The sequence below is a fragment of the Mya arenaria genome, chromosome 15, assembly GCF_026914265.1.
Source record: "Mya arenaria isolate MELC-2E11 chromosome 15, ASM2691426v1".
Lineage (NCBI taxonomy): Eukaryota > Metazoa > Mollusca > Bivalvia > Myida > Myidae > Mya > Mya arenaria.
Genome location: NC_069136.1, coordinates 22,373,773 through 22,386,352, shown reverse-complemented (window position 1 = coordinate 22,386,352; position 12,580 = coordinate 22,373,773). Strand labels below are relative to the sequence as shown.

At 33.7% G+C, this 12,580-nt stretch overlaps 1 protein-coding gene across 2 annotated transcripts in view; it reads left to right on the top strand.

Moving 5' to 3' along the window:
* LOC128220482 (26S proteasome non-ATPase regulatory subunit 1-like) overlaps positions 1-12,580 on the top strand; it is a 213,745-nt gene that overhangs the window by 26,491 nt on the left and 174,674 nt on the right. For both annotated transcript variants that reach the window (XM_052928892.1, XM_052928894.1), the window contains 7 exons: positions 1,074-1,152; positions 1,997-2,096; positions 3,643-3,716; positions 7,578-7,638; positions 9,067-9,117; positions 9,819-9,895; positions 10,463-10,678. In XM_052928892.1, coding sequence (XP_052784852.1) covers positions 1,074-1,152; positions 1,997-2,096; positions 3,643-3,716; positions 7,578-7,638; positions 9,067-9,117; positions 9,819-9,895; positions 10,463-10,678 — 658 coding nt within the window. The remainder of the gene's footprint in view (positions 1-1,073; positions 1,153-1,996; positions 2,097-3,642; positions 3,717-7,577; positions 7,639-9,066; positions 9,118-9,818; positions 9,896-10,462; positions 10,679-12,580) is intronic.

Sequence of the window (12,580 nt, the reverse complement as noted above, 5' to 3'; positions counted from 1 at the left end):
TCATAGGAAAAGCTTGTAAGCACTCTAGAGGTCACATTTATGACTGTATGTTCATGAAACTTAGTCAGAATGTTTATATTGATAAGCTCTAGGCCAAGTTCGAATCTGGATCATATGCGGTCAAAAACTTAGGTCACCAGGTCAAATAATAGGAAAAGTATTTTAACACTCTAGAGGCCACATTTATGACCATATGTTCATGGAAATTGATCAGAATGTTATTGTTGATGATATGTATTGGATCAGGTGAGCAATTCAGGGCCTTCAGGGCCCTCTTGTTTTTATTTGTACCTAAATCATATGCATTTTTTTGTTTTAATCATTCAAGTCAAATGAGTTAAACACGATAATGAATTATCGTGTTTTTTGTGTTTTTTTTCCTGAACTTATTTTATGCTTCTTTAATACCCAGGCCTAACAAAACAAATTGTCCCTGACTGACCCTAATTTATTGCACTGACCCTTATTTTTTTTATTGCAACCAAACTTTTTGTCCATCATTATTTTTTCCCCTCTTTGGTGTATCTTTTTGTAACTTTTTTGAAGGAGAAAGACTTGTAAATGTGCTCTTTTTTTATAGAGCACTCAACGTTTACAGCTTAACTACCCTATTTTTTGCAGTTGATTGTTAAAGATGTATTTTTACTCCCCAAAAAGATTTACCACAATTAATATAATTGTTCTAATATACCAAAAAGGATGAATAAATGTTCGAAAACAATGGTTTTTTATGAAGGATACTGAGTTTAATTTATAAGAAAGGTGCAGAAAACATTGTACCGTATTCTACCGTATGAGACAATATTAGATCGCAGTAAATCTTTTAGCAATCACCAATCATTAAATATTTTTGTGTTTACAGCTATTTAATACACAGTTACATTCTTGCTATCAGTAATTAATATTTTCCATAAATGCATTATTTAGGAAGTAGTTTAAGGTATATCACTCAAAATTTATGTTTCTTATATATATATGCATGTATTGATTTTGAATAAGTGTGTCACTTTAAACAATTCCTTTCTATTTGCCTTATGAAAGCAGTGTACAAGTTTATAATGTTGATATTTCAGGGATAACCTGGAGTGGCTGGCCAGAGCTACAAACTGGGCCAAGTTCACTGCCACTGCCAGTCTTGGAGTCATACATAAGGTGAGTCTATTATGTGGAGTGTGACTACGCCAAAACCTTATAAGCCTGATTATCGCACTGTGGCTGATGCCCATGTATTTGTCCAGTTAAGTCGTATAATATATGCTAATCCCCTTTAAGTATTATTACTATAATTATTGACTTAACGGTAGTGATGCATTCTACAATTTTTTTTGTTATTTTGTAATTTCATCCTACTAATAAAGTGGCAGGCTTTTAACCTAAAATTTGAGAAAAAAAATCTTCATGTGTGGCTATGAGTTTGTCATGTGATTAAAAAAATCTAACATTTGTTGCTATTTAATACAAAAAAATATTAAACTCGTTATGGAAAAAATAAAGGCTCCACTTTAAAACTTTCCTTAAACTTGTTTCTTGATTGTTTTTATTAAATAGCAACTATTGTAATATCCTTTATATTTATACAATACATTAGTGTTATAGCTATCATTTAAAGACCATCCATTTTATGACATCGGCCCGATTGTTCAGAACTTTGTTAAAGTTAACAATGTTGTTAACGTCAGCGTTGTTAACTCTTCAATATTTATTACTCTGGAAGTTCTATGGACAAATTCAAACCTGTACATGTCTAAATATTTGAGAAGGTCACATAATAGTTTACCTTTTAAAAGTTAATTTGAACAATCAACCACAGATGTAAGGATAACAATTGCGTTAAAGGAAAAATAGTATATAATACAATAATTCAATCATGGGTTCTCATGGTACTCTTCGCTTGCAGTCCGAACCCTTTTTTACTGTGCTTTGGTAGGCAGATGCTTTTGTAGGGTTTAATGTTTAATGTAATAAACATCAGTCACTGTTTTTTCTCCTGCTCTAGGGCCATGAAAAAGAAGCACTGAATCTCATGTCCACATATCTACCAAAAGATAATAGCCCTGGATCGGCATTTTCTGAAGGTGGAGGCCTATATGCTTTAGGTAAGTGTTCTACATTCGATCGACACTTGATATACATGTGATCTACATGTGCTCTACACTTGATATACATGAAAATCATATGATTGCTTTTGCGAAATAACAATATAGATCAGTGTCAAAAAGTGGTTTTTAATTTATTTAAATTAACTAGAACTACTTTTGTGACACTTGCATTTCATTTAGATTTTTATTTCATGATTTTTTTGTTTCAGTCAATTTTTTGTTAGGTTTAAAATTCATGACATTCAATTCATTCAATCATTTTATTTATTAAATGTCATTTTATCTGTTTTTGCTTTATTTTTTTTAAATTATGACTCAGCTTAAATATTAAACCCTCGCACAATTTAACCGCTCTATAGCCGTGGTTGCAAATTGGCACAAACCCTAAAGCCCTGCACTGGTAGATTTCTTTTCATGCTAAATTTTTTGTAGTAAGGTTTGTGGGAAAAAGATGATGGGAAGTGGCCACTTCTTATGATTAAAGGGTTACATCAAAGGTTAATGCAATTATTTTTTTTGATTGATAAGTTGAACAAAAAATAATGCATAGAAAATCAAAGAACAAAATTTTGACATTAACCTGTATTGTGCCCCTTTAAAGCTGCCCTCTCACAGATTTACCATTTTTACAACTTTTTTATTTTTTGTCTTGGAAAGAGCAAATTTTTGCATAAATATCTGCAAACCAATGATAAAAGATTGCTGACCAAAGATCAGAGCGCAGATTTGCATATTTCGGTTCGAAAATCAATGTTTTATGACTTAAACCATTACAGCAGTCTTATATCACTGGTTTCCATGGATTTTTGCAAAAAAATGGCTCATTCCAAGACAAAAAATAAAAAAGTTCTAAAACGTTCAATTTGTGAGAGTGCAGCTTTAAAAGTTTGATTTCAATGACTGTATAGTAGTTTTTTAAATCCTTGGTCTATGGATATTATGGCGTTTTGTAATAAATGCACTCTTTAAATACCAGAAAAAATGAGAACTTCATGAACTGCAATCTTTCCGAGTTACTTGGTCAATATTTCTTATTTATGTCTGTCATAAGTGAGACATAAGCTACATTTGCTGGGCCATTAAATGGGTAGGAATGAATACTTTTGTGTCTTAATAAACTGGTATTAGCAGGCAATTTTATAACCTCATACCTCATAGAAATTGACTGGACATGAATGAAACAGCATTTGGATGCCAAAAACTTAACTGCAAAATGTTTTATTTGCTTAAAATCATGACAAAAAAATGTAAATTTGATGAAGATAGATTTGAAGGAAACAATTAGAAGAAGCTTAATGTTAGTGATTAAAACCAGAACTTTTATCTGAGCCTTTGTTATTACCCTTTTTTGCAGAAGCCTATACCCGAAAACTTCCCCAAGGGCCATCCCCTGTTTTCATCATCCTTTTACATTGACTATCCATTTAAAAAAACAACAAAAATTGATAATCACACGATGGATGCAGACGACCAATTTTTTACTATTCTTAATCGATGTTTAGAATAGTACCGCTAAAATTGCTGTTGATTTTCTATTTTACAGGTTTAATACACGCTAACCATGGGGGTAATATAACTGACTACCTGCTTAATCAAGTTAAAGAGGCTTCTTCAGATGTAAGTCAATTTTAGTATATTGTACCTCATATGTTTTGTGTCAGAAAAAAAAAGTAGAAGTGTTGTCATAGCGGTGGTATTGTTGCCTGCATCAGCATCATCATCGTGCGAAAACTTTAATCTTGGATACATTTAACTAATCAAAACTGTACAATGATGAAACTTGTACTAAATGTAAAATGTTGGCGGAGATTAACTAGCATGTGATTAAATTTCAATGCTATTCACTTATACCGCACTCTAGTTATTGAACGTTGAATCATTTATGTATAATTTAATAAATCCTGCTTTTTAGTTTAGCGACTGTGACGTTAGAACACATGTTGGTGACCATGCACACATGTTAACGAAAGGCCGATAACTCTTGACTTTAAAAATTGTCAAGATAATCCCTTGCTTGATAAAATAACAACACACAAGTGTAGGTTCTCGCTCGTTGATGCTCGCTCTTCTTTCACATACCTTAGTTTAAACATATTTATTTTACAACGATTGTGAAACAAGTTATTACAACATTATATTAATCACTCTCGTTGGCACAATTTTACGCAAGAGTGTGGTCTTGTGTTGTGGGGGAAACCGGAGAACCCGAAGAAAACCCACTTATCCGGCTTGGTGACCACGAACCAAACTCACATGCGCCCGAGGCGGGAATCGAACCCGGGTCGCCTAGATGAGAAGCAAGTGCGCTAACCACTGCGCTAACCGGACATACCCTTGATAACTAGGAGTACCATTTTGGAGTAATTCTTTGCTAACGCTTTTGGGCAGGCATGCATAAATCATCTTAAGTCATTTCCTAATATAAGTATCTAATAAGTCAAATGATATAAAAACTTAATCATTTCTGAAATACATAATTTTTATTCACCTTTTTCAAAAAAAAATATGTAAATGTTAAAACACACATATATTTCTTTTAATTTGACAAAGAAAATTTTAAAAAATTAATTGAAGTTAAGAAATGATTTAACAAGTTTTATAAGCCCCAGCTGAATGACTTTGATTTATAATTTTTTTTGGAGATATTGATGACACGTTTACTCATAACACCATATTTCTGACATTCAAAAAAATGATATAGTTCATTGACAGTGGTTGTAGTCTGCATGCATGATTTTCATTTGTATCTGGTTACTTATAACTTAATCAGCCAATAAGCCTTAGATTAGGCAGTCACCAATGCATATTGGCTTACGTTAGACAAATAACATATATAACCCTTTAAGGATTAATTCAAAGTCTCGAAGGGATGTGAATATCGTGTTAAAATCATACAGCTTACAGGCCAATATCCTTCATGTTGCATGGAATGACGACAGTCTTATGGATTAGGCCAAAAAAAAAAATATGTCTGGTTCAGGAAACGTTGTCCCAAAAAATTAGGAGGGTAGGCATTTTTTCCATTTTTTTTTTTTTTTTTTTTTTTTTGGACGTATGTTGTCTATGTGTAGACGATGCACAGAGCAGTCAGATCACTTTGTAACTCCCAGCATGTGGTATTGTGATGTGTGCTTGTTTCAATGCAGTCATTTAACCACATAATAACAGAGCATTTCAACCCTGTATTATCTGTAAGGACCACAATGGAAATAAGGTTTTATTTTAACTCTTTTTTGTGTTATCCTTGACATAAATGTTATATATGTTTATACATGTTTAAATTTGTATTTGTCATGTTATATGCAATTTTTATGTCGAATAAATCTATCTAATCTATCTAACCATGTATCATCTTTGTTTATTCACATTATTTTCCTTTTCTATGCTTGCTGTTTATGTACCCTATGCCTTTTAGTCACCCTCTGTACAATGCTAACCTGCACAAAGAGTTCACAAAAGAGATTCATGTACAACCTAGTATTTTATAAAAATTCCATTTTTTAAAGATTTCTGTCGACAATTTTGTTTAAAATATCTTGTAAAGATAAGTCACTTTAATACATCTCTTTTGTGAATTCTGTCATTGTAACAAATGCACATTGTGAGTGGTGTTGCACAAAATCATATAAGGCATTAGCTAGGCAACCTTAATGCACTGAGGACCTAGGGGTCCAGGTTAGAAGAGCAACAAAAGTATTATCCAATACTTTGTGAGTTTAATATTATTAATTGACTGTTGATATATTTCCCAAACACAATTATTAAAGTACAAAATGCGTACATTCAATGACATGGCAATTTTTTCACTGATATATATTTAATGACATTCACTGAAAATCTTCTGATACTTTTACTTAAAGGGGTTGGTACTTTTTACTTTATAAAAGTTTTCAAACATATGACAGTGTACAATTCAATACTCCAATGATAAAATGTTTGCCAAAAAATCTAGCAGTGATAGATACAGTTGCTAGTCACTGCATTTTCAACTACATGTACTGACAGAAAGCACATGGAAAAAATCTTAAAAAGAGTTTTACAGTTTAACATTTGCCCATTATGTATTCATATTCTTCAATACATACACCGGGCCTAAACTAGTTGCGGCTTCATATTTGGTGGCAAACAGTTTGGGGTTGGTTGGCCCATGGAGCTCCTCGAATACTTCCGAAGCTGTGCAACCATGCTGGACCGCTTTCATGACCTGCCGCTCTGCTCCATGTTCACATTTTTGGAGTTTTATGGCCATCAAAGTGGCTGGTGAACACGCCATGGGCGCCGCCATTGTTGTGCGCTCTATTAACCCAAAGATCGATATAAACGCGCTCTATTAACCCAAAGAGCAATAACTACAGAAAAGAAAATTTTCAATACGCAGTATAGCGGTTTTCGGCCGCGATTTCGAAAAAAAAGTTTAGGGTCGGCGGGTAAAAAATAGGGTCGGTCGGGTTTCCTGAACCAGACATATTTTTTTGTTTGGCCTTAGCTGTATTTCCCCCAACATTGAAAAGTACACAAATATTTGGAGGCCCTCATTGTTGATTTATACAGACATTTTTTTTTGCACTCCCTGGCATTTCTGGTGAAAATCTGGCGTGCTTGAAAATTCAATGTGGCATCCACCATGCCAAATGATACACATGCATCAATGTGCCATTTTATAGAAAGTGAAGTAAGACATTTTCAATAGAGTTCAATGGAATATATATTTCTATAAGAAATGTTAATAGAAATGAAAAAGGTCCCTTAAATATATGTGATTTTAGAGGAATTATTTGGTTTCCACATTTTACTAAAATAATAAGGGCTTTTGACTTCAGTTAACAACTTTGCTCACGCCATTTCATGATATGAACACATTTTCTATGCCAGTATTTTCTTAAAGTGACACTCTTATTTAAAATCAATACATACACATGTATAACAAACGTAGATATTGAGTGATAAACCTTGAACTACTTACTAGATAATGCATATGTGGAAAATATTTATTACTGATCATCATAATTTTTTTTTAACCATGTATTTATAATTGCTCAAAATGTACAAATATTAAATTACTGGTGGGTCCTAAAAGATTTACAGAGAACAACTATCATCTCATAATGTAGAAATACTGTGTTTTCTGCACCTTTCTTTCAAATTAAACACGGTATCCTTCATAAGAACCATTGATAACAAAATTTATTCATCCTTATCAGTAAATTTAACAAGTATATTTATTGTGATATTATTTGGTAGTATGAGTGCATCTTCAATTGTATAAGTTAAGGTATGCAAGAAAAATGTTGATAATGAAGAAAACAATTCTAGGGATATTTCCATTAAAGCATTATTTTTTTTTGAGTTAATAATTTTCCCAAAGGTGTCCAGTTAATACAGGTTTGACTGCATGCTGATCATCAGCTGAGCTCTAAAAATGTAAAAAATTATAAATAATGGATGGTGAACTGATCCTAAAATTTTGTACTATTTCAGATGGTTCGTCATGGTGGTTGTCTCGGGCTTGGGCTTGCTGCCATGGGAACTGCCAGACAAGGTCAGTTATTGACCCGGGCCCTTAATCTGCCCATTGGCGCCAAATATGGCACCACTTGCACCTTATTAGCTCGACTATTCAAAGAATAAGGAGAGCTATACTAGTCACCCGAGCGTCGGTGTCGGCGTCGGCGTAACCACTTATGTTAAAGTTTTTGTAAGAGTTTCTATACCACCTCAAATATTGTCATATGGCTTTGAAACTTTGCACACTTGTTCACCATCATGCCCCCAACCTGTACACAGGAGGAGGTAACTCTATCAAGCATTTTGACAAAATAATGCCCCTTTTTCAACTTAGAATTTAGGTTAAAGTTTTCGTACTACCTCAAATATTTTCAAAGTCTGTTGACATCTGGCGTTGAAACTTTGCACACTTGTTCACCATCATGCTCCCATCCTGTACACAGGAGGATGTAACTCTATCAAGCATTTTGACAAAATTATGCCCCTTTTTCAACTTAGAATTTACTTTAAAGTTTGCGTACCACTTCAAATATTTTCAAAGTCCATTGACATCTGGCTTTGAAACTTTGCACACTTGTTCACCATCATGCTCCCATCCTGTACACAGGAGGATGTAACTCTATCAAGCATTTTGACAAAATTATGCCCCTTTTTCGACTTAGAATTTACGTTAAAGTTTGCGTACCACCTCAAATATTTTCCATTCAATTTATGTAAATATCTCAGCACATCATGCATGTCATTGAAATCTTATCTAACAGTGATCCATGCATGTTTCGCCAAAACTTTTCAATCTATACACCGAAAAGCGGCGGAAAAGTCGAGTGTGCTGTCTCTTTGACAGCTCTTGTTTTTTATTTTATTCACACATGAGAGTCAGAATTTCTCACTTAGGATAAATATGTTCCAAATTTCCTTTTCATGAGTTTTTCATACATATAACCTACTAATTCATGTAATGTGACATGGGATAAGAGTTGGGTAGTGATTTAGGTGTCCAACTCTCACTGAAGTGGCTGTGTGTCTGAGCCCAACCAGGGTTAGACTGGTCTAGTGGTGTAGGTGTCTCCCAATCAAATTTTCATAAATAAATTGATATCAACTAATGATAGTTCTGTTACTGCTAAGTTGTTTCTATATGTTTATCCGTATGCATTACATGCATTGCATATAGCTAAAGTTACAAATGCCATTCAGGAGTGTAACTGGGCTCCCACAGTTATCATTATAAAAACAAAAAACAAGGATCACTTAAATGTTAACAGAAATAGATATTGCGTAAATGTTAGAATTTGAAAACCTGTTTACAACAAATTCCTGAAAAAGAGCATGTGCATGCTTAATTGTAAAACTGCATTTGCAATCCTTTACTCAAAGTTTCCATTCAATATTTATACTCTAACGAACCCATGAAAATTTCTACCCTTAGGCTAAATTTTCATTTATTTTCTTCTTTTTTCAGATATTTATGAACAGCTTAAGTTTAACCTTTATCAAGACGATGCTGTCACAGGTGAGTTAGTTATTTAAAAACGATTGTGAAACAAGTTATTACAACATTATATTAATCACTCTCATTGGCATGATTTTACCCGAGAGTGTGGTCTAGTGATGTGGGGGAAAACTGAGTTCGGCTTGAAGACCACAAACCAAACTCACATGCGAATCGAACCCGGTTTAACTAGGTGAGAAGCGAGTGTGTTAACCACTGCGCTAACCGGACAACCTTTACAGGTGAGTTGATCTTGTCAATTTAGAATTTAGGTAAAGAATGGTTTCGAAGCTATGATTTTTTTAATGATATGGTATCTACTCCATGGCGCTCTTTTTCATAGTTTCAAACCTTTCATAATGTATATTGATTTCATTCTGTTGGGTTGTTTTTTCACAATTGTTTGGTATTGGCAAATTTCATGAGGACTGGAGAAAATTTACATCTCGTTTATTTAATCAGCAGAAAACTATATTCAATTGATAATTCTGACGAGTTTTATTTTGAGAAGTTATTGATCTGCAAACGTTAAGTTTTGTTGTACGAAGTGTGTAGTATCTTATACTCATATTAAAAATAAATTTGCCTTAGTATACTGGTGAGACTGCCTAAATATGGGGCCGGTTATGGTTTGGATAAAATCTGTCTTTCAACTATATTTGTCATATTTCGTCTTGCAATACCCTGTATAATGATAATCTTATCTAACATCAATCTTCCAGGTGAGGCAGCAGGCCTATCTATGGGGTTGGTAATGGTTGGGACCAAGTCGGCCCAAGCAATTGAGGACATGGTCGCAGTGAGTAGTTGTAAATTATTAAATTTCCTGGAGCTCTGACAATTTTTGGGGGTGGCAAATTTGCATCAGATTTTCTGCGTTCAATTTATGTTGGTGTTAAATTTTTTTTCCATTTGTTGACAAAGTTTTTGTATGGTTGGGGGTGGTGGCCACTTAATGTAAAACTTGTTCATAGCTCAGAACATTTCCAAAAGTTTGAATGAAACTTGGTGCACCCGTTGACAATTACAATAGTAATATGTAACTAATTCTTTCAATATTTCTAAAATATATGTTTAATTATGTTCAAAAGCAAAAAGAGTTGAGTATAAAAAACTGGCCCTTATTACTCGAAAAATCCCTTAAAAGTCCCTTATAATGGGATGAAGCTCAGCTCAGTATTTTGGTTTTGGTAACTTATTGTTTATCACGATTAACTATTCATGTTTTGTATTTTTAATTCAAAGTTAGTCATTCGGCTGCATGAAGAATAATACTTATTAATTTTACGCTTATTTTTGAGAATAGCCAACTTGTATCCAACTTCATATGTACAAAAAATACAGAAACATTTCCCGATTATTTCAGTATGCCCAAGAAACCCAGCATGAGAAAATCCTGCGCGGTCTGGCTATCGGGATCGCGCTTACCATGTATGGACGTATGGAAGAAGCAGATGCCCTCGTTGACAGTTTGTGTCGAGACAAAGATCCAATCCTCCGTTGGTCAGGAATGTACACAATAGGCATGGCGTATTGTGGTTCGGGGAACAACCAGGCCATCCGTAGGCTTCTCCATGTGGCTGTAAGATCTTGTTGGATTATGCATACTCATTTTAGCTAGATTGTTATGAAATATCTCATGTAAATGGTCAGGATCATCTTGTTTAAAAGTCTTTTACACAACCAATGTTCATGAAATTTGGTCCAAATTATTCTTTTGATACAGCTTATTAGTGTCAGCCTTGACATAAAGTAGGTCACTAGGTCAAAGATAGGAAAAACCTTGTTTGAACACTGGTAGAGGCCATGTTTTCTTCTCAATTATCATCAAACTTGGTCGGAGTGTTTATCTTATATATACCAATGGTATATGTTTTGAAGCCTAACTGGTATAAGCCAGAGATTGTTCACAGATGAACGTTAAAGAATCTTCATGGTTATATTGTTTTTGAAAGTTGTTTACATGGTAAAATGAATGTATCATTCTTTTACATAGCTGAATTTAACATACAGGTCAATTTTCCAATAAATCATTTGTATTTTTATAATGTAAATGAAAGAACTAAAATTCACTATGAATAATATGCTAGGATAGATAAAATGAAGGGAAGAATTAGTGCCAGAAATCGGGTAAATTACTATGTTTAGTTTACGGGGAAAAAATGAACCAAAACAAATTATTCCAAGTCATTAATATAATTTATAATACGCAGGCAATAATTTTAATCACATGCGGGGGAACTGCATATTTTCTTAACCTAGAATTCGGTTAAAACATTTTAATATGGTTTACCTAGCTGTACCGCCTCCTATGATTAAAGCAATATTGGAGGTTATTTACTGTTTGCCTAAGAAATAGTTCCTGGTTACACGAAACCATTTCTAAGAAATTCGGATAACCTCGGCCACTTATTTTCAACCTCTCACGAGATTTCTACGTGCTACCATGGTTTATATTGCAAGATCTTTTTTTCATCGTCATTCACGGGAGCGGCTGCTCCAGATAATATTTGGTATTCAATCTTTAAAAAATTTTGTTATCAAATAACAGATCGACCAGTGTCAAGAATGACAGATCCTGACAAAGTCTCCTAAGAATAAAGGAATATTCAACTTTATGGAGGAATCTCCCTCCATATGTTACAAATGAAATCAGGACCATCAGGTCCACATTGGAATAAAATGAATCCTGTCATAAAGGGTCCAAGACGGCTTTGTTAACATAATTGTGCTTAAAATCTTAATAAGGCCATTAACAAATAATCAGTTTCTCATGCAGCACTGATATATTTTTTTTGAATTATGTAAAAAAAAATAGATAAATTCTTTTCACATCTATTTTGGTGTTTATTTTCACATTTTTTTTTTATATGCATAAATTGCTTAAGTTTTGAAAAAAAACAAAAACTTATGCCTCCCCAATTTTTTACAAATGAGTCTGAGAAACTTTTTTTTTTTTAACCTTACAACTTCCCTTTAGTAACTTCCCTTTAGTAGTAGCTTTCCGCAAATGGCCCTGTCATGAAAGCATATGTAGGGAGTGTACACTTCATTTAAAATCTTAAATGAGATGTAGTTTGAGCTTACTTCAATGTCTCATATTCCCACAGTAAACATTTGATTGAATTTTAAAGCTTTCATAGGCTTGTTTAAGCTGGGATCAGTTTATAAATCCATTGGCACAGTTGTTTTTCAGAAAGGAAATCATGGTATTGTCTAGCTTTTGGGTAACAATAAATTAGAATTTTGGCCTCAAATCAATAACCATACAAAAATATCACATGACTTGTTCCCTGAAAGTGATGCATACATGCCATATCCCCCGGCGGGGGGGAAAAATCCCCCGGAATTTCGATCCATCCCCCGATCTCCCGGCGGGAGATAAAAATCCCCCGGAATTTAATTTTTTTTTTTTTTTTACATCAGGCAATAAGTGAAACCACAGTATGTGAGTGAAACTCTCCAAAAGCAAACTTTTACAACA